Raw genomic sequence first — 21,527 nt, forward strand, 5'->3', positions numbered from 1 at the left:
CCTGGAAGTAACTTTCCTCATTAAAAAAAGGCTCAGAGCTAGAAGTATGTCTCCAATGTCCACTAAAGATTTTTCAAAAGTTGGTTCTGTTCAAAAGTCTTTTTTTTCTACTTTCGTCTTTCAATACTTTAACTATTTTATCCAATACTTTCAGTCTCTTTAAAATCAAAATGAACAACTTCTGTTTCAAATTGAAAGCAGTATCCACTATACTTTCAATACGCTGCTTCTCTTTGAATTGGAACATTCTTCTTTTATATTTGCAGCATGTTTTCAATAAATTCTGAATCACTCTAGATCGAAAAAGTCTCTGACGAATATATTGAAATTGTTTGCGTCTACGAGTACCAGATACTATTTCTTTATCATCTTTCCTTTTCCTCGTATTTGAAATTGAACTCTGCTTCACCTTACTTGAAAAATTCTTCTTTTTGCTTTGTGTGATGTTTTTCTCATTAAATGTTGGTAATATTTTTTCAAAAATTGTCTTTTGCTTTTACTCGATCAAACAGTTTCTCTACTACTCGCATTTTTTTCTACTTCAAGATCTTTCCTTTTCGTCAAATATATATTTTTCTTCTATTTTCTTTTTTTTCACTTCTTCTCGGCATTTCCAAATTTCAATCCAAACTAAATAGATTCAATTATTTTTAACATTTCTTCACTATGTTAAAATAATACCATACAATTGCAAAACTTCCACTAACAACTTCCAGACCCAGTGCTGCAACATGATGGAGCACGACAGATGAGCACTAGGATGACAAGTAGTGCCATAGAACATACAGCAAGTATATATTTAATTATTTACATACTCCATTACAATTTATATATAACTGCACTACCTCATACTTTTCACCTCTCCGCCACACCCCACCACCCCATACCACTTTCTCTGCAACCCATCGCACACAACTTTATAAATAGTATTTTTAAAAATTTTAATCTATGTACTTAGAATGATATTATCAACCAAACAGCACACATAAATATTTTCCATTATTACCTAACAATTTGATCAACAACTTTGCAAACATAACACTGCACCCAGGGCTTTAACTGGAGGGGGTGTCTGTGTGGATGTGAACACCACCAGGTCTTTATTGGGCTGCATTTTCCGACCTCACAAACTTAATCCGTCTTTTTTTTCTTTATTGCACTGCAGTGACACTGTGAGAGCATGCACATTGCTCACTACTTAGAAGTGCAGACATCATGCCAAGTGACTCGCATTGTGGGAGAAAGGTAATCCTTTAAAGAGAGCCATTTTCTCTCAGTATTTCCCTTCTCTTTTTGCAACGCACCAGCAACATCATCGTGGGGTGATTAGCAGACAGACCACCATGCGCGCAACGCCCATTGCCCCGGACTCTCTGACACAGCTTCCCGGGTGCACACACAGAGCTGCACCCAAGTACTTCACCGGTCTTCAAAACATCATTTTTTTGTAAAGGATACTCTGTTCTTTTTCACCCTTTTTACAACCCCTACATGCCCACTCTGCCAATTGCTGAAAGAATTAGGCTCCCCCAAAATTTCCCTTTGGTTGTGCCTCTGCAAACTACCACAACAAGGCAACTCCAGCAGGAACCTGCTCTCACCTTACACACGGTCTTGTTTTAGTCTTTAGTTTTAGTCTTGTTTTAGTGCTACGAAAACACACACTTTGCCTGCCTCACTAAGTTCTCACACCCCCTCTTTAATATGAACATAAAAGCTTTCCAATTACTTTTATATTCCTATACTGTACTTCACATGGAAATATAGAACTCAAGGTTCTCACCACCCCAAATTAGCTCTCTGGTATACTTTCTCAAATATAAGAAGTACAGGTATTCAGTATCTGTCAGTCACGGCCACTTTAAAACAGTGTACCTATAAACAACTCGACAAAACGTTATGTTTCTAAATTAACGTATTACACTTAAAAGCTCCATCACATTTCTTTCGCTAGATGTACGCTAGATGTACCTTTGTTTAAAACACCACCAGAGAAGGGTGTTGAAGTATGCACCACAATACATAGATCAATGTATCAATGTATGGATGGATGGAAGGATGAATGAATGCAAAGACCAGTACTTACAATAGACGGGTGGGCTGATAAATGCTTAGGATTGATTCTGGGACAGATATATCTATGCATATATAGGCGTATTGCTCTATGAATGGCACAGTGCTTACTATAGGTGAGTACGCTCATAGATGCTTAAGATAAGCGGACAGATTTATGTATATATACAAGTAGGAAAATATCCATCAATTAAAAGATGGTTGAATGGCGCAGTGCTTAGGATGCATGGATACTGCGCTTTAATGGGGCCGGGTCTGGGGACCAGCACTTATTTTCAGGCAGCCTCCAAACGACTCTCTAAGAGGCTCTATTTTCTGCCCTCTCAAAGATAGTCAATTTTTTTATTTTTATTACACTGCAGTGACAGCATACACATCAATGTACGCATTCTTATTTTGCTCACTACTGAGAACTGGAGACATCACGCTAGGTGACCCACGTTGTAGAAAAAAGGGAAATCCTTTAAACAATGTTTTTTTCCGAACCTAAGATAATTGGTGAGGATTTTCTAAAGAACACAATGATACTTATCTTGATTTAGACCACGCCCCAACTTGCATAGCCCACACCCCTTTAAGAGCTTTGCCCCCCCCCTTTTAGAGCGCCCCCACTTTTTTTCTCCCACTTGGAACCCTAACTACACCATAGTAACAAACAAACAGTGTAACCTTCCATTAAATTCTACAATGGCACAATTTTTCACAAATTTCCATCAATGCTGTCAGCCTTCTACAACAGTACAAGGTGTCTATCAGCACGAACATGTCTTATCCACAGAAATGTTGTGTAATTTCTGTACCTGTCTGCTGGAACACTCATCACCAAAACGTATTAAAACATGGGAATTTGCTAGAAAAACATATACCATACCATAAAGCGATTCATAAATGGGAACACAGCCACTGCACCACTCTCTTCCCCTTCCTTAACTTTACAAGATTAAAGAAAGAGCCACATCAAACCTAGTAAACACACTATACCAATACAAGAACTTCATTTCAACAACTGTCTACCGGAACGCTCAAGAGCAAAGCGTATTAAAACATACAAATTTGCGGGTAAAACATATACCATGCCATAGGGCACTTTATAAGTGCTCCCAGTGGTACTACATCACCTTCAGTAGCTCAACATCTGCACGTTACTAAATTCTGTGTTTTAATCAGAAACATACCCACCCCCCCACACCCACCCCACCTTTCCTTAACCGTACGAAATCAAACAGAAACCCCCACCATTCCTAGTAGCGCCACCATACCCATACACAGGCTTAATTTTAACAGGTGTGTGCCGGAACACTTATCAACAAAAAGTATTAAAACATGCAAATTCGCGGGAAAAACAAACAATACCATAGCACGGTTAATAAATAGACCCACTCAAACTACATTACCTTTACTAACTACACATGCCCACGTTACAAATGTCTGTCTTATAATCAGCAACATACGCATATCCCCCACCCCCACCCACACCCATGCTTAACATTACAAAATCAAACAACGAGCCCCTGCACTCCTGTTACAGCCACTATAGCCATAGATAGACTTAATGTCAACAGGTGTCTGCCGGAACGCTCAGCAGCAAAAGCTATTAAAACTTACAATTTTGCAACTTAAACATACACCATACCATAAGACGGTTTATAAATAGTCACAGTACCACTACATCACCTCAACACCCGCCCTTGCTTAACTTTACGCAATAAAGAAAGACCCCAAGCAAACATAGAAGCGCCACTATAGCCATACACAGCCTTAACTTCAGCAGATGTCTCCTGAAAAGCTCATCAGGAAACCGTATTAAAACATGCAAATTTGCGGGTAAAACATATACCATGCCATAGGGCGCTTTATAAGTGCTCCTAGTGGTACTACATCACCTTTAGTACCTCCACATCTCCACGTTACTATATTCTGTATTTCAAACAGCAACATAACTACCTCCCCCACACCCACCCCCGCCCTTGGTTAACAGTGCGAAATCAAACAGAACCCCCCCATTCCTAGTAGCGCCACTATACCCATACACATGCTTAATTTTAACATGCGTCTACCGGAACACTTATCAGCAAAAACTATTCAAACATGCAAATTGGCGGGTAATACATAAACCATCCCATAGCACTGTTTATAAATGGGCCCAGTGAAACTACATTACCTTTAGTAACTACACATGCCCACCTTACAAATATCTGTCTTATATTCAGCAACATACGCACCTCCCCCACCCCCACCCATCCCTTGCTTAACCTTACGAAATCAAACAACTAGCCCCAGCACTCCCGTTACCGCCACTATAGCCATACATAGACTTAATGTCAACAGGTGTTTGCCGGAACGCTCATCAGCAAAACCTATTAAAACGTGCAATTTTGCAACCCAAACATACACCATACCATAAAACGCTTTATAAATAGTCACAGTACCACTACACCACCTCAACACCCGCACTTGCTTAACTTTATGCAATAAAAGAAAGAGCCCCAGCAAACGTAGAGACGCCACTATAGCCAAACAGAGCCTTAATTTCAACAGATGTCTCCCGTAACGCTCATCAGCAAAACGTATTAAAACATGCAAATTTGCCACTAAAACATATCCCATGCCATAGGGCGCTATATAAGTGCTTCCAGTGATACTAGATCACCTTTAGTAGCTCGACATCTGCACGTTACTGTATTCTGTGTTTCGATCAGCAACATAACCACCTCCCCCACACCCACCCCCACCCTTGCTTAACCATACGAAATCAAACAGAAACCCCCACCATTCCCAGTAGCGCCACTATACCCATATACGACGTTAAATTTAACAGGTGTCTGCCGGAACACTCATCAGCAAAAAGTATTCAAGCATGCAAATTGGCGGGTAAAACATAAACCATCCCATAGCACGGTTTATAAATGGGCCCAGTCGAGCTACACCACCTTTACTAGCTAGGCATCTATATGTTACGAATGTCGTTTAAACTCTCTGTCGAATGTATAGCAGGGCATGGGGAGAGTAAACAAAGTTCCAATTCCCAAAGTAGTCAGCCATCAGAACAGGATATTTTAAAAAACATACTTTTCCTAGAAGCAATTGATTTTAGGATAAACATAGCAGTAAAAAAACATATATCTATCTCATTTAAGGTAAACAACAGGCTCAAAGCAGATTTTAAAGTTCGAGACCCGTATTTTTTAAAAAGTGGTTTGAGATAGACAGTGCGCAAATGCGTGTATAGATGACATGTAAGGAGAAAATGTGTGACACTCTGTTTAGTGACTCCATCACATGGACAAAAAATAGTGGGATGTTTTTTTATACATGGAAAAGCCACCAAGTGATGAACAATACCTAATCTCAATCGGGTCAATACGAACCGATGTGAAATTCTAATAACCTTTGATAGGTATTGTTGAAACCCTACAGTGTGCTCCTGTGAGTAATAAAAAGCCACGGTTGCTAGCTGCATATTCTTGAGATGACGACGTTGGGCTTTTTCCCTCAGAAAAATATGTTTAAATTCTGATTTAGGGAATTCAGTCGCATAATTCGGGTTTTCCAAAATGTTCACCTGGAATAGGTCCTTAAATGTAGATACCATGTATTTTAACCAGGGGATTTGTAGGCATTTGTCCAGACAAACTCACTCACTCAATATATATATATATACATATATATATATATATGGAATTCCAATCCTGGCTAACGAAGAGCAGACAGGCACAGACTCCGTGAAATAATGGCAAAAAGAAGTTTAATCCAACAACAGCAAGACGCGTTTCGACGGCGAACCGCCTTGTTCACTTATATATATATATTCACTGAAAAAACCATAGGTTTCACACATGTTATAGTTAGCTGTACATTTTATTGATAAAAAACCAATGAAATTCCCCCGTTATAGTTACTGTAGGCAACTATAACTCACGCGACCGTAATCCTCTGCTGATGCTAATACTGTATTTAGACACTTATTTGCCCATGTCTTCTTCCATTAAATTTAAGCTATACATATATTACAAATATTTTTTTTCATAAAGACACATATGTCATCAGCAGAGGATTACGGTGGTCACGCGGTGCGCTGCGCGCACCGCGTGCCCACATTATGCGGGATGGGCCATGTACGCACGATGCGCTTCGCGCACCGTGCGCACATGGGGGACATATTATGCCCATCGTTGTGAAATGTTTTGTTTATTATTTTCATTTATTTGATATGCCATGCACAAATGGAGCCCTTAGGGCACCATTTGCACATGGGGTGTGGAAAGTGTGGATAATTTTTTTTTTTTTTTAATTTTTTACCGTACGCGTACGGTAAGCGTAATCGGCGATTTTTCGAAAAAAAAAAAAATTTTTTTTTTGGGCTTTGGGGGTTGTTTGGGGGCCCGTATATCACTGCTGGGTGATTATTATCTCAATATACTGCCCCTTTACACATTTTTGGGCTTCATTTATGCTGCCCCACTCTGAGTGCGAGAGAGAAAATGGCGGCCGCCGCTTCCTGGTTTCGGCCGATTCGAATGTTTACTAAGATCTAAGAGCCAATCAGAATCGCGCTCGCGCACGCCACCGTACGCGTACGGTAAGCGCACCGTAAGCGCACCGTAAGCTGGCTCAGATATATATATTGATTTAAAGGCTATTTTGTCAGAATCTACTGAACAGATTTACACCAAACCTACAAAAGGCACTTCCTTGACCTGAGGACTACCTCTCTGCCAAATTTCAAGTAATTCTGTTCAGCCGTTCGGGCTGTAGCTGTGTCTAAAGGTCCTATGGAAAAATGCATGGGAAAAACGCGTTTTGGGACCCCCCTTTTATCTCAGCCCCCGCTTGACAAATCCCCCCGAGACTTTCAGGGTAGGAGCGGAGCGTAGCGCCCCACCTATTTTGAAAAATTCACGAGGATTCGTCGACCGGCGCAAAAGTTATTCAAAATAGAATGTTGCGGATTTCCTATGGAAACGTGGTCCTAACTATAACTACCTACTGGCGACCGCCAGTAGGTAATATATATATATATATATACACGAGTTGCCCCGAAGCTTAAGGACGCCCTTCAGTGGGCCTCGCACTCGCAGGTGAGAAAATTCTTACTGCATGGTGGGAGCCGTAGTTCTTGTGCTGCGCCAAGTCTCCCCCATCAATGGGGTCCATTTAACTGCTAGCTCAATACTTCAAAAGTGTTAATTTAATGTTTATAGCCAATCCCTCCAGTGGGCCTCAAGGTCAGCCTGTTTCCAATCTTGAATCTCTCGTGCTGCAGACAGGTTTTGGACCAATTCCAACCGTGCAGACCCATATTTATTTTCAAATGGCAGTGGAATCCTTCACGGCCGGGCTGCTGTGCGAAGATATGTATACGAGTTGCCCTGAAGCTTAAGGACACCACTCAACGAGAAACAGTTTAGCAAAAAACATTTATTGCTGAAACCGGCTCTTGCCTTTCAATAAAATTACATCTTTGACACGTTTCAAAGCTCCTGCTTCTTCTTCATAGGGAAACACAAACTGCCAGTCACGGATTCTGCGCAGCACGCATTCACTCCTTTTACATGCCTTTCAATTAATTAGCCCTTCAGTGGGCCCCGCACTCACAGGTGAGTAAATTCTTACTGCATGGTGGGAGTCGTAGTTCTTGTGCTGCGCCAAGTCTACCCCATCAATGGGGTCCGTTTAACTGCTAGCTCAACACTTCAAAAGTGTTAATTTAATGTTTATATCCAAGCCCTCCAGTGGGCCTCAAAAGGTCGGGCCGGTTTCCAATGTTGAATCTCTCGTGCTGCAGACAGGTTTTGGACCAATTCCAACCTTGCAGACCCATATTTATTTTCTAATGGTGGTGCAATCCTTCACGGCAGGACTGCCTTGTGAAGATATGTATACGTGTTGCCCTGAAGCTTAAGGACGCAACTCCACGAGAAACAGTTTAGCAAAAACCATTTATTGCTGAAACCGGATCTTGCCTTTCTATAAAATTACATCCCTGACGTGTTTCAAAGCTCCTGCTTCTTCTTCATAGGGAAACACAAACTGCCAGTCACGGATTCTGCGCAGCACGCATTCACTCCTTTTACATGCCTTTCAATTAATTAGCCCTTCAGTGGACCCCGCACTCACAGGTTAGTAAATTCTTACTACATGGTGGGAGTCGTAGTTCTTGTGCTGCGCCAAGTCTCCCCATCAATGGGGTCCGTTTAACTGCTAACTCAATGCTTAAAAAGTGTAAATTTAATGTTTATATCCAAGCCCTCCAGTTGGGCCCCAACAGGTCGGGCCGGTTTCCAATGTTGAATCTCTCGTGCTGTAGACAGGTTCTGGACCAATTCCAACCTTACAGACCCATATTTATTTTCTAATGGCCATGCAATCATTCATGGCCGGGCTGCCGTGCGAAGATATGTATACGAGTTGCCCTGAAGCTTAAGGACACCACTCCACGAAAAACTGTTTAGCAAAAACCATTTCTCTCTCTCTGTCTCTCACTCTCTCTCTCTCTAGCTCTCTACCTCTCGCTCTCTTTATCTGTCTATCTCTCTATCGCGCTCTCTCTTGCGCTCTCTTGCTATCTCTATATCTCTCTCTCTCGCTATCTCTATATATATCTGTCTCTCGGTATGTCTATATATCTCTCTCGTTATCTCTCTCTCTCTATATATATAATATCTCTCGTTGCCTCTATCTCTCTCTCTCTCTCTATATATATATATACCTTTCTCACTCTCTCTCTCCCTCTCGTTATCTCAATCTCTCTCTTTATATATATATATTCACTTAAAACCCATAGGTTTCAGGCACGTTATAGTTAGGAATTAGCATTTAAAAAACATTAGAAATTAACAGAAAAAAACATAGGTTTCACAGGTGTTATAGTTAGCTGGACATTTCACTCGTACAAAACCATTGAAATTCCACCGTTATAGTTAGTTCAGCTAACTACAACTCATGCGCCCGCAATGCACTGCTGATGACGTCACATATTACATAACTCATGACATGGTCAGTGACATCACTCATGACATCACTGATGACATCTCAAATGACATCACTGATGACATCAACCAGTGAATGTGTATCTTTCTGAAAATCAAATATTTTTTTATATATGTATATCTCAAGGTCGATGGAAGAATATATAGGTAAATAAGTGTCTAAATGGATTTTTTTGTTGTTAAATTGTTTGTATAACTGACTGATTAAGTGTATCTTAGTGAATACATGGGTTAGCGAGTAATGTTTAAATATGTAAATATCTGTATCAGTCTCTCACTTTGTGTACAAGTAGCTGCATGGGTTGGTGAGTAGCTACATGAGTGTCTATATGGGTTATTAGTTGGTTTTTTGAGTATCAGTATGAGTGTCTAAGTGTCTGTATGGTTCGGTGAGGGATATTACTTAGCGCATAGATGCATGAATGAGTGACTCACTGTTTGTATGTGTTGAAGACAGCATGTGTGCAGGACTGTATGGGAGGATGAGTGTGTGTATGGGTGTGTTAGTGAGTGAATGACTGTTTCAATAGTGTCTTTATGAGTAACTACATATGTTTTAAACTAGTATATGTGAGTATTGGTGTATATAAGTGAGTATATGTGAGAGTGAGAGATTGGAAGAGTTCCTGTATAAATAATTATGTGTTTCTATAAGTGATTTTTTAAGAGAGTAAGTATGTGTACGTTTCTCTAGAAGTAAGTGTAGTGGTGTGTGTATAACTGTATATGCACGTAAATGGATGTTTGATTCTTTATTAGCATGAGTGACTATGTGTGTGAGTGACTCTATGAATGAGTGGCGGTGTATAACAGGATGTATAGGTGTATGAGTACATATGAAGAGTGATTAAATGTATGAGTGACTATATAGGACTGTTGGTGAATGAGTGGATGTGTATGTAGATCTTGGAATTACTGAATAGGTTGTTGTAACTGGTATTGGTATGTCCATGTTTTTGAAAATTTTAGTTTCTATTTTTGAATGTGTGTATCAAAGGTTATATTAGTGTGAGAGGAGGTCTGCCACTATCACAAGGATGATGTCATCAGTGATGTCATTTGAGATGTCATGAGTGATGTCATGAGTAATGTCACTGACCATGTCATGAGTGATGTAATATGTGACGTCATCAGCAGCAGTGCATTGCGGGGGCGCGAGTTATAGTTAGCTGAACTAAGTATAACAGTGGAATGTCAATGGTTTTGTACGAGTGAAATGTCCAGCTAACTATAACACCCCTGAAACCTATGTTTTTTTCAGTGAATTTCTAATGTTTTTTAAATGCTAATTCCTAACTATAACGTGCCTGAAACCTATGGTTTTTTAAGTGAATTTCAAAGGTTTCTTATATACTAATTTCTAACTATGCCTACAGAGGTAGGACATATGAAGAAAGAAGAAAAAACATACAGAAAGAAGCAAAGGAAATGCAGAAAGAAGCAACAGAAGTCCTCAAAGACGAAGAAAAGTGCAGGAAGACGTGCAGAAAGAACAAACAGAGGAGCAGAAAGAGTCTTTGTTGCAAAATCATCCTGTACCCTCAACTTTTTCAGATGGGTACTGGTGGTAATTGACTTGGACTAACCAGTCCTACAGCCAGTGCTATGCTAAAAGACACTTAGAATACAGTTAAAACACCTACATACACTAGGGAACACTATGCGTTGGGGTACCCCCGTTATTAGCATGACCTCCTCTGAAAGCCCCTAGTATATAATAGGGCAGGGGGATTAAAACTACCTCTTAAAATGTGCCACAGGGCGCGTTTGCACACTGGTGAAGGGAGGGGGGGCTGAGCTGATGTGTGCAAACACGCCCTGTGGCCGTTTTAATTTGGGGGATAAAGTACCCTTGAATCCTGAGTGTCCTTTGGGTACAACTAGTCCATCAGGTATCTCTAGTTAGCACCACAGAACTGTGTTGCAGAGAAAATGGGCACGGCCTGGACCACCTCTCTGCAACGCAGCACAGTGGCGCTTACTGGAAGCACCTGGTGGACTAGTTGGCCCCCATGGGCCCTCAGGATTGAAGGGGAATTATTTTCCCAACTTAAAACGCGCCATAGGGCGTGTTTGCACACGTCACCTCAGGCCCCGTTCCCTCCCTTCCCCACTGTGTAAACACGCTCTGTGGCCGTTTTAAGTTGGGAGATTAACTCCCCTTGAATCCTGAGGGTCCCTAGGGGTAAATTAGCCCACTAGGTACGTCCAGTAAGCACCATTGCAGAGAGGTGTAAAAAGGGGCACAGCCTGCACCACCTCGCTGCAACGCAGCGCAGTGGCGCTTACTGGAAGCACCTGGTGGGCTAGTTGGCCCCCAGGGTCGCTTAGGATTGAAGGGGAATTATTTCCCCAACTTAAAACATGCCACAGGGCGTGTTTGCACACGTCACCTCATGCCTCGTCCCCTCCCTTCACCACTGTGTAAACGCGCCCTGTGGCCGTTCTAAGTTGAGAGATTAAGTCCCCTTGAATCCTAAGGGTCCCGAGCGTCAAACTAGCCCACTAGGTACCTCCAGTAAGTGCCACAGAGCTGCGTTCCAGAGAGGTGTATAAAGGGGCGTGGCCTCTGAACACCTGTCTGCAACGCAGCTCCCTGGCGCATACTGGAGATACCTGTTGGGCTAGTTGGCCCTCAGGGAGCCTCAGTATTAAAAGAGAGTTAATCCCCCAACTTAAAACGCGCCACGGGCGTGTTTGCACAGCGGTGAAGGAAGGGGGCGTGGCCTGAAGTGACATGTCTGCAAACACACCCTGTGGTGCGGTTTAAGTTTGGGAATTAATTCCTCCTCAATCCTGAGGGTCCCTGGGGGCCAACTAGCCCACCAGGTACCTCCAGTATGTGCCAGAGAGCTGCGTTGCAGCGAGGTGTTCAGAGGCCATGCCCCTTTTTACAACACTCTGCAACGCAGCTCCGTGGCACTTACTGGAGGTACCTGGTGGGCTAGTTGGCCCCCAGAGACCCTCAGGATTGAAGTGGAATTAATTCCCCAACTCCCTGGTCACTTGTAGCCCCAATCCCCCCACGGTCCCGCCGGCTCCCCGCGTCCTTCGGGAGCCGGCATTGCTTTTCCACATGGGGAGTTGCTAAGATGCAGCTCCCCGTGTGGAAAAGCAATTTGGTTTGAATTTTGAAAGAGAGAGCAGGTTTTCCTGCTCTCTCTTTCAAAATTCAAACCAAATTTGCTATTGTAGGGTGGGAGCCGCGAGGCTCCTGCCCTGCCATAGCAAACTACAGTGTCCCGGGGGTGGGCACCCCGGGACACTGCAGGAGCCGACCCTGGGGGTTGGCGGTCCCCAGGGCCATGACAAGGCTCCAGGAGGGGGGCCTCGCGGCCACCTCCCACAATATACAAAGCCCCGGGGGGTGGTTGCCTGGGGCTGGGGGTCCATCACAGACCCCCCAATTTAAATATTTAGAGCCCCGGGCAGGTGGCTGTCCCCAGGGCGTGTGGGGGGGCTTGAGCCCCCCACACAGGTTATTTTTTACTTAAATAAAAAGCCCGGGGGGTGGTGGTCCCCGGGGCTGCGGGAGGGGCATTGTGCCCCCCCCCGCAATCAAATTAAGTAGAGCCCTGGGGGGGTGGCGGTCCCCGGGGTTTGGGGGGCCTTAGAGGGCCCCCACATTAAAGTAAGAAGCCCCGGGGGTGGCGTTCCCTGGGGCTGCGGGAAAGCAGTGTGCCCCCGCAATCAAAATTAAGTAGAGCCCCAGGGGGTGGTGGTTCCCGGGGCTGGGGGGCCCCTCTGGGCCCCCCATTACATAAAACATATTGCCCCCGGGACTTGGCTCCCCCGGGGGCTAATTAGCAACGAAGCGCGGGAGCCTGTGCTTCGTTTTGTTTTGTTTATCGGCAGGATCCGCGCACCCAGCGTTTTGTGCGTTTTTTTCGGTACTTTCTTGTGCCCTGGTCCTACTAAGGCACAAGATGGCTGCCAACACTTCCTGGTTTGGAGTGTTGACAGCCAATTAGCATACAGCTCGTGATCGGGAGGGTGCGTGGACCCTGAACGTCCATAGATATATATATGATTTTACTTTTGATTTTCTCAGGAACTACTGAACAGATTTACACCATTTAACCAAAAGTCACAACTCTGAACCAAGGGCTACCTTTTTGCCAAATTTGGTTTAATTCCGTTCAGCAGTTCGGGCTGTAGCTGCGACTAAAGTTTCCTATGGATTTTGCATGGGGAAAACACGCTCTGGGACCCTCCTCTTTTCTCGGTCCCCACTTGACGAATCACCCCGAGACTTTCAGGATAGGAGCGGACCGGAGCTGGTCAAATGTTTTGAAAATTTCGCGAAGATTCGTCAACCGGCGCCAAAGTTATTGGGAATAGAATGTTGCAGATTTCCTATGGAAAATAGGACCTAACTATAACTACCTACTGGCGACAGCCAGTAGGTAATATATATATAATGCAGGACATCCTTTGGGAATATCTATATATATATATATATATATATATATATATATATATATATATATATATATATATATATATATATATATATATACATACACAGATATATCTGTCTCTCTGGACCATTGCACTATAGAGCATATCATTCCAGAGGTAACAAAGGTAAATCATCAACTGAGTAAGACTGTCCAAAGTGACAGTTTATGGAAACTTCACTTAGTGTGTTAGACAAGAGTTGTTGCATCCTACTGAGAAGACTTGTGTTACTACTGTTAATAAGATCAATTTAATGTATTTGTATCCCGAATATCCATTCTTTCAATGCAGGAAGAAACAATCTCCTCAGAGTACAGGCAAGGCCGACTGATACAACTCATTAAGGACGCAAAACAATCCTCTTTATTCAACAATATCTTTATAGATGCTGGCCAACATTAAAGTTAATTGCAAGAGCACCATCTTCAAGTGATCCTGGAGCATTTGTACTAAATCGAGTCATACCAATGGTATTTAACGATCAGGAATTGGCAAACAGCAAAGGAACAGGTGAAAGAAAGCATTCAAAGAATAGAGGTCTGGACGAAGAGAGAGTTTCTGCTTGCAGTGGTATGTTTGGATGTATTTTATATGTAGTTAGATAATCTTATTGTATTTCTTCTTTTTCATTCATTGAAAGTGGTAAAAGCATAGATTGCCAAAAGCAAAGTCCTATGTGTACTCCACAAGAACCCCCACCACTGAGGAGGCATTAGGGGAAACTCAAAGGTTTACTGTTCCTGTAGTATGTTGGGTCCATGGGGTACAGGTGATAAATGGAACTGGGATAATGCTGACTGAAGGATGTGCACATGACAGAAATCACTAGAATTGACTGTTCCCACCTGTTAATATAATATACACACTTTTAGATTTTATTTTAGAGAATTTGTTTGGGTTCCTTGCAAGGAGCACCCTTCAAAGTCCCAAATAGTGACCAACAGATCTTTAACAACCAATGAACTTATGCAAGACAAAAAAATTCAAAAATTCAAACTATATAAGCTTTGATTTACATAGCAATATAGCTACTGGTTCATATGCAGCAGATGGATATATACTGCTAATATCTGTCCCGTTTTCTAAAATCTGTTCTGATAATTTGAATATTACTCCATTCAAATGCGATGGAGACATTTTTACTAATAATGTGGTTTACTATTGTCACATTCTATGTGATACCAATTAGCAAGCTTCTAAGTATATAATTAAAATGTCATATCACACACTTTTGTGTCCAACTGTATTTTTTTTAAAACATTTTCGAAGTCAGTGCCATATTTGGCTTGTACAAATGTGTTTTGTGTATTGTTTTTCTAAGTTAGAACATTAGTAGAGTCTGGTGGACAATCAACACAGGAGGAATTAGAACAATTACTTTTCTATCTGACAACTAATTGATTTTTGCACAATTGTTCCTTTTGGGTAATCGAAAAACAAACGTACATTCCACATACCACAATCATAAAATGCATACTGAATGTATGACTAATGAGTTTGCAACTGGCAGATTATAATTATTGACTCCCAAGATAATTTACAAATAAAATTTAATCCAAAAACCATCATTTAAAGAAGCCTTGTGCAAGCAAGCAAATAAATACAATTACTATAAATTAATCAGAATGAATGGGACTAGTGTTCATTTAACATTCACTTTGAATTCTGCTAATCCCACTTAACTGTTCACTATCCTTGCCTTTAGACTTCAGATATTGCTCACAAAGAATACCACTGGTATTTAATTAGTGGTCACGATCAATGAGACTAGCCTTCATTTTGCTTTTGAAATTGCACCATAGTGATGCGACTGAACTCTAGCAGAATATTACTAAGCCTCAAATACTATTCTCCTGGAATACTACTAGTCCTCTTTTAGCAATCAATTGAAGTGTTCATCATGTATTTGAGGGGTAGTTGAGCAGAACTAGTATTCCCTCATTTGCATATTTTGGCTTGTGGGCATACTACATAGTCTTCATGCATACTAAATGTATACTGCATTTTAATAGTACATGAATACCACTGTAAACACTGAAATCACACTACATGAAGAATTTCCATTTTGGTGAGATGACCGCCAGCACTACTTACCTCAGGAGACCGCACATGGACCTTCAGTCTGCAGGGGCCAAGCCCATTTCCAGAAGGCCTTTGCGACGTTGAGTGCAGGTTGTTGTGGGTGGGGGTGCTTTGGAGCTGCCCTCGACCTGGGATAAAGGACACTTCTGTGCTGTTGTCGTGCCTACGAAAGTCAGACACCAAAAAAAATTACTGGCTTATAAAGACTTGCAGAAATCATTAAATAGAGGGCACAGTTATGGGACGAAAAGACCAGTCTCAAAATGGCAGTTTAAGGAATCATTTTTAAGTGATCAGTTTTAAGGGCTAGTCAAAAAGGGATGCTCATAAGGCTTCTTCAAGAAGGGCTCAAGGCTCTGGTAACAGGGAGGGTAATTTGATATTTTACATATTTATTGTAATGACAAATAAGCAATTTTAGTTGCCTGACTGCATGTTTTTTTGTTCGAGCGGGAGCAGTATAAAATGCTATGGCGGTCAAGTCGTAAGGGGCCAGTAGAAAAGAGCTGAATAAAAAGAGTATTTTAAAATTACATATTTTCCTAATTGCTATCTTAGAATATAGAGACTTGCTGTTTTTTTGCCGTTTTATTGAGTGTTTTCTTTCTTTACTAATAATTTCTGTAAAAAATGTGGTTGCCCTTTAATAATATAGCATGATTCACTTTCAGGAGCTGGATACAGAAAAAGTTTGGTTTCTTCTGAGGCCAAATGGTTTAGAGAGATGTCTCTACTTACAGTATGATATCTCAGGCAATGAGGATTGTTAGTAAAATTAGGGGCATATTTAGCACACAAGACTAGAGGAATGTTTTTAAGATTCTGCTGCACAAGAAACGATTTACAGACAACAAGCATATGTAGTTCTATTGAAGAACATTTTTATGTGTAAACTAGATTCACGATATGGCATCATGCAGCTTGTATGGGAAAAAGCTGACAGATTCATGGTCTCAGTTAATTCTGTAATAACATTCTAAATTGAACGCATTTTCAGATGAAACAAAGTGTCTTTCCTGACAAATTAGAGATCTTTTCACTTTCAGGCAATGGTAATTTTTAATTAAAAATTGAGAATATTTTTAGGGTCCAAATGAAGGACATTTTGTGTGACAGATATGAGCTGTTTTAGCTTCAACTGAGTAGCATCTGGTGCCCAACAATCTGGAAACGAATTATGATCATATGGTAACTATATCTGTTCACTCATGGAGTTATCATCAAAAAGGTATACTCTTTAAATTCAGAAAGAATGCTTTGTGCCAACATTCACTAGAAATGCGTTGAGAAGGATGTTAAATAAACACGAACAAAACATGTCTAGAGCATATGCTTCGTCAGAGTCAAGAGTATCCGTCACATAGAGACAATGAATTGGTTCCGGGAACCTTTTAGGAATTTTTCAGACCCTATCTCATTCATGAACTTTTCATTAATTCCAATAGAATTGCTAAATCCTTTTCCAAGCACCATTAGAATTACATGGTCCGTGAATTTACCGCAGATCTGGTACATTTCACCTGGAGATTGGGTAAAATGTCAAGGGAAAATGGGAAATTACCAGGGACAACCAACCTCCCATTGCAAATCCCCTTAATAATTACCAGGGAAACCTTTCCAACCGCGGGTACTTTTCCGGGTCTAAAGGAACTCTCAGCGTCCAGCTTGCAATCCTGTTAACTCTGTCCCCTTCCTGGAGTCAGGTGTGTAGCTATGAATAGTGAAGCAGGTGCATGACACCGTGACACAAGGCAGTAAGGGGCCTACTTCACCCAGTTAAGGACTGTTTTTAATTGCCAAACTAGGAGGCCCAATGGCTATGCTTGGATTAGTAGAACAAGTTACTTACCTTCGGTAACAATATCTCTGTATGAAACATAGGTTAGTTGCAGATTTCTTACCCTAGAATTACCCCCAGGCGTCAGACTGGATCCGGAAAGTTTTTCGTCAGCAGTAACCCTGCGCATCAGAAGGTGGCGTAGGTCAACTCCGCGTTCGTGGTTGGCGTCGTGGTTGCCGGAATGATGTCGCGGTAGCCACATAGACGCCGCCCTCGTGCACTGACGTCAGTTCTGTACACGACTTTCCACGCCAGAAACGCAGAGCCATGCAAGACACTGACCAGTGGTGCACAAAACTAGGGCCCTGAAAGGAAGTCCTTAACCCTAGAAGTTAGTTCGCAGAATGGGGAGGATAAGTGGGGCGGTAAGGAATCTATAACTAACCTGTGTTTCTTACAGATATATCGTTACCGAAGGTAAGTAACTTGTTCATCTGAAAGAAACAGTTAGTTATAGATTCCTTACCTTAGAATAGATACCAAAGCAATACCAACCCCGGAGGTGGGACTGCGAACTAAACTCACACCAGAAAGTCCTAGAGAACAGAACGGCCAAAGAAGCTGTCTCTCCAGACTTAGCTGTCTAGGTAGTAGTGTTTGGTGAACATGTGCAGCGATGCCCACGTAGCTGCCTGACAGATGTCAGTAAGGGGGACTTCCCATACCAAAGCAGTGGTAGCTTCCGTCGCTCTGGTGGAATGGGCGCGCAGTCCCACTGGAGGCTCCTTCTTTGCCAAAGAATAGCAAGCTTTGATGCACAGAATGACCCACCTGGAGATGGTCCATTTGTGCACGGCCCGACCTTTCTTGGCACCCACATAACCAACAAAGAGCTGTTCGTCCACCCGGAATTATTTGGTGCGATCCAAGTAGAAGGAAAGCGCACGTTTTTGATCCAGTTGGTGGAGCCTCTCTTCCTCTTTTGAAGGCTGCAGAGGCAGAAAGAAGGTGGGCAAAGTGATGGTTTGACCAATGTGGAAAGAAGTAACCACCTTGGGAAGAAAGGAAGGTCTAGTTCTGAGGACGATCTTGTCCGGATGAACAGCCTGAAAGGTAGGCTTTGAAGAAAGAGCTTGTAGCTCACTCACCCTGCGCGCAGAGGTGATGGCCACCAGAAAGGCAGTTTTCAAAGATAGAAGCCTGAGAGGACAGTTATGTAGCGGCTTAAAGGGAGTGCACATAAGATATGTAAGAACCAAGTTCAAGTCCCTTGCGGCATTACGAAGGGACCAGGAGGAAAAGATGAGTAATGCCCTTAAGGAAACGATTCACAATAGGGGACTTGAAAAGAGATGGCTGGGCTGATCAGGAAGCCTAAGGAAGGTTGAAATTGCCGAGAGGTAGCCCTTTAGAGTGCCCAGAGCAGATCCCTGCTGGGCCAAAGAAAGGAGGAACACGAGAACCTCAAAAAGAGGGGTGGAAAGGGGATCCACAGGCTTCGCTGTGCACCATGCCACAAATTTGTTCCATCTGCAGGCGTGTACTGTCTTAGTGGAGGGACGCCTGGCTGCCAAGATAACATCACAGACTTCGGGAGGCAGGTCAAATGAAGTCAAATGCCGCCGCTCAATCTCTACGCAAGGAGGTGGAGGTTGGACAGGTTCGGGTGGAGGACCGTCCCCTGCTGCTGTGACAGAAGTTCCTCACGTATAGAAGACTGCAACCCCACTGGCGACGAAAAGCGTCACCTAGCGAGTGCCGCCTTAGAAATTCCATTGCGCAGACTTGCTGACATTGCGGTGGCGAATAGATCTAGCCATGGTTCTCCCCACTGTCAAAAGAGACCTTGCACCACCTCCGAGTGAAGACGCCATTCATGATCCATCATGCACCTGCAGCTGAGTTAGTCTGCCCTTGCGTTCAGGGAACCTGCCAGGTGTTGAACCACCAGGGATATGCCCTGATGTTACAGCCATGTCCAGAGACAGAGGGCCTCCTGACATAGGGTCCACAACCCCACCCGCCTTGCTTGTTGCAGTACCAAATTGCGGTGGTGTTGTCTGTGAACACTTGTGTTAGAAATGGTATCTCTGGTTGGCTAAGGCTTGCGCCAAAGCCAGGCAGAGACCACCACTCTAGTCAGGGCGAGGGAGTTACACGCCAAAGATAACCCCTGCTCACCCCTTTGGTAGCTTGGCACGAGCAGTCAGGCTTATCCCGGAGGCAATGTGTAAAGCATTTGCACAACACACACACAGCAACAACATACCAGGCACACTACAAAAGGAACTCAACACAAGGTTATATCAAAAATAGCCTTTGTATTATCATAAAACACATTAGAATAGTAATCACACAATATACACTGTGCCACCTGGCTACAGGTGATTATATACACATGACAGGGCCACTTGGACTACTATCAGAACCATCACAAAGTGAAAACAGTAGATGTAAAACATATAATAAACGGAGAACACAACCAGTAATGACTGGCAATCACTGTACTCAGCATCATGCTGTAACACAAACCATCTTTTGCACAGTATCACATTAGGCGTAAAATATCTTCTGCGGCAACCTCATAAGCCTAAACATATTAGACCATAACCTCCTAATCATAACTCACACTAGGGGCATAAACCACAGTAGAGAATAACTCAAACATAAACACAGTATGCAAAACCTCATAATCATAAAACCACATTAGAGGCATACAACAGGGTGCGTAAATCATAATACATCAATCACATTTCCTAGCACCACATAAATCACACAGGGCCTGGTGCCCTATAAACCTCACAGTCCCCTTGGCCAACTGGCCTTCTCAGAGGGCTCAAATGCCCTATGTCCCAATAAAGTCAGGGCGGCTGCCAATGCAGCAGAATTCTCAAGTGCGCAATTGCGCATACCTAAACGTGGCAGCTGACGCTAATGGCCGTGCAGCTGTGAAAGTACTGGGGCAGAGGAGTGAATCTCACTCCTATCTCAAAAAATGCCCCCAAAGATGCAGGGCTCTCTCCTCACTCACGGGAGCCCCGCGCTGCCATCGGCCGCCCCGGCCGCCACTTCTGCACTTCACCCAGGCTCCTCTGTGGGCGGGGGCCCAGGCTTCCCTCAACGAGGCGGAAGTCCCGCCCCGCGTCAGGCACCACATTGCCTGACTTCCAGATCCGATCGGCCGCGGCGGTGATTCACACAAGTAGAACGCGGGGTGGGCACCCACATACGAAATAAACATAAAGCGGCCATGCGGGGTGGGCACCTGCTATTTAAATATCCAATAAGTGGGGTAGGCACCCGCGAATATAGCGGAAACCGCGGGGTGGGCACCCGCTACTCAGGGATTACCCGTTAAAAGGGCGGCAGCGCCGCGCTGCGAAGCCCACGCTCTCCCCTCTATTTAGGGGCCGGTAAGTTAAAATAAAAGCGCTCACAGGGCTCTAAAAATGCAACAAAGGTCCTGGGTCCTGAAGACACACAGAAAAGCCCAATGGTCCCAAAAGTCTATAGAGATGAAGGGGCAATGCAGGGCCCAGGGAGGCAAGCCCTCATGGAAGTCCCCCCTGGGCCCCAGCAGCAGTACGCCCCGGCAGGATTCAGGAACAAGAACTGAACTGAACTGAACTGAACTTTTTCATGGGGTCACAGCCCCTATACTTATACCACAAACTCTCTTTGTCTGTAGTGCAGGGCATGTGGGAACCAGATGCAACTGGTTCAGGGAGGATTTGGAGAACTTTTGTTTTGCAAGCTCCTCCTCCCTTTGTCAGGTGGGGGCTAGGTGATCAGACACACCACAGGTGGCGGAGCCAGCATTGTACAGGGCAGGCACACTCCTATTCAGAGTCATGTGATTACTCCTCCCACTACTCCCAGCACAGATGTCCTACTCAGCCTAGTGCTGACTCACCCTGCCCCTTCTAGAGCCACACACACCTCCCAGCCCCTGTCACTCACAAGCCAGACATGCAATTCACATCAGGCAGGCACACACATAGCACACAGAAATACCAACTTCTAAAAGTGGCATTTCTACCATAGTCGTAATAAATCTGTGCACACTATTGCGCAGCATTTATTCTCACAATTTCATGCATACCAAACTTGACCACTCTGCTCCTCCCATACCATTAATTACA

The 21,527-nt window shown here is 43.3% G+C and overlaps 1 protein-coding gene across 2 annotated transcripts in view; it reads right to left on the reverse strand.

The window, feature by feature from the left end:
* Window positions 1-21,527, reverse strand: part of LOC146789845 (syntaxin-binding protein 4-like) — a 1,170,683-nt gene that overhangs the window by 631,434 nt on the left and 517,722 nt on the right. For both annotated transcript variants that reach the window (XM_085632209.1, XM_085632208.1), the window contains exon 10: window positions 15,618-15,768. In XM_085632209.1, coding sequence (XP_085488335.1) covers window positions 15,618-15,768 — 151 coding nt within the window. The remainder of the gene's footprint in view (window positions 1-15,617; window positions 15,769-21,527) is intronic.

Source organism: Triturus cristatus, chromosome 10, assembly GCF_964204655.1.
Source record: "Triturus cristatus chromosome 10, aTriCri1.1, whole genome shotgun sequence".
In the NCBI taxonomy this organism is placed as follows: Eukaryota; Metazoa; Chordata; class Amphibia; order Caudata; family Salamandridae; genus Triturus; species Triturus cristatus.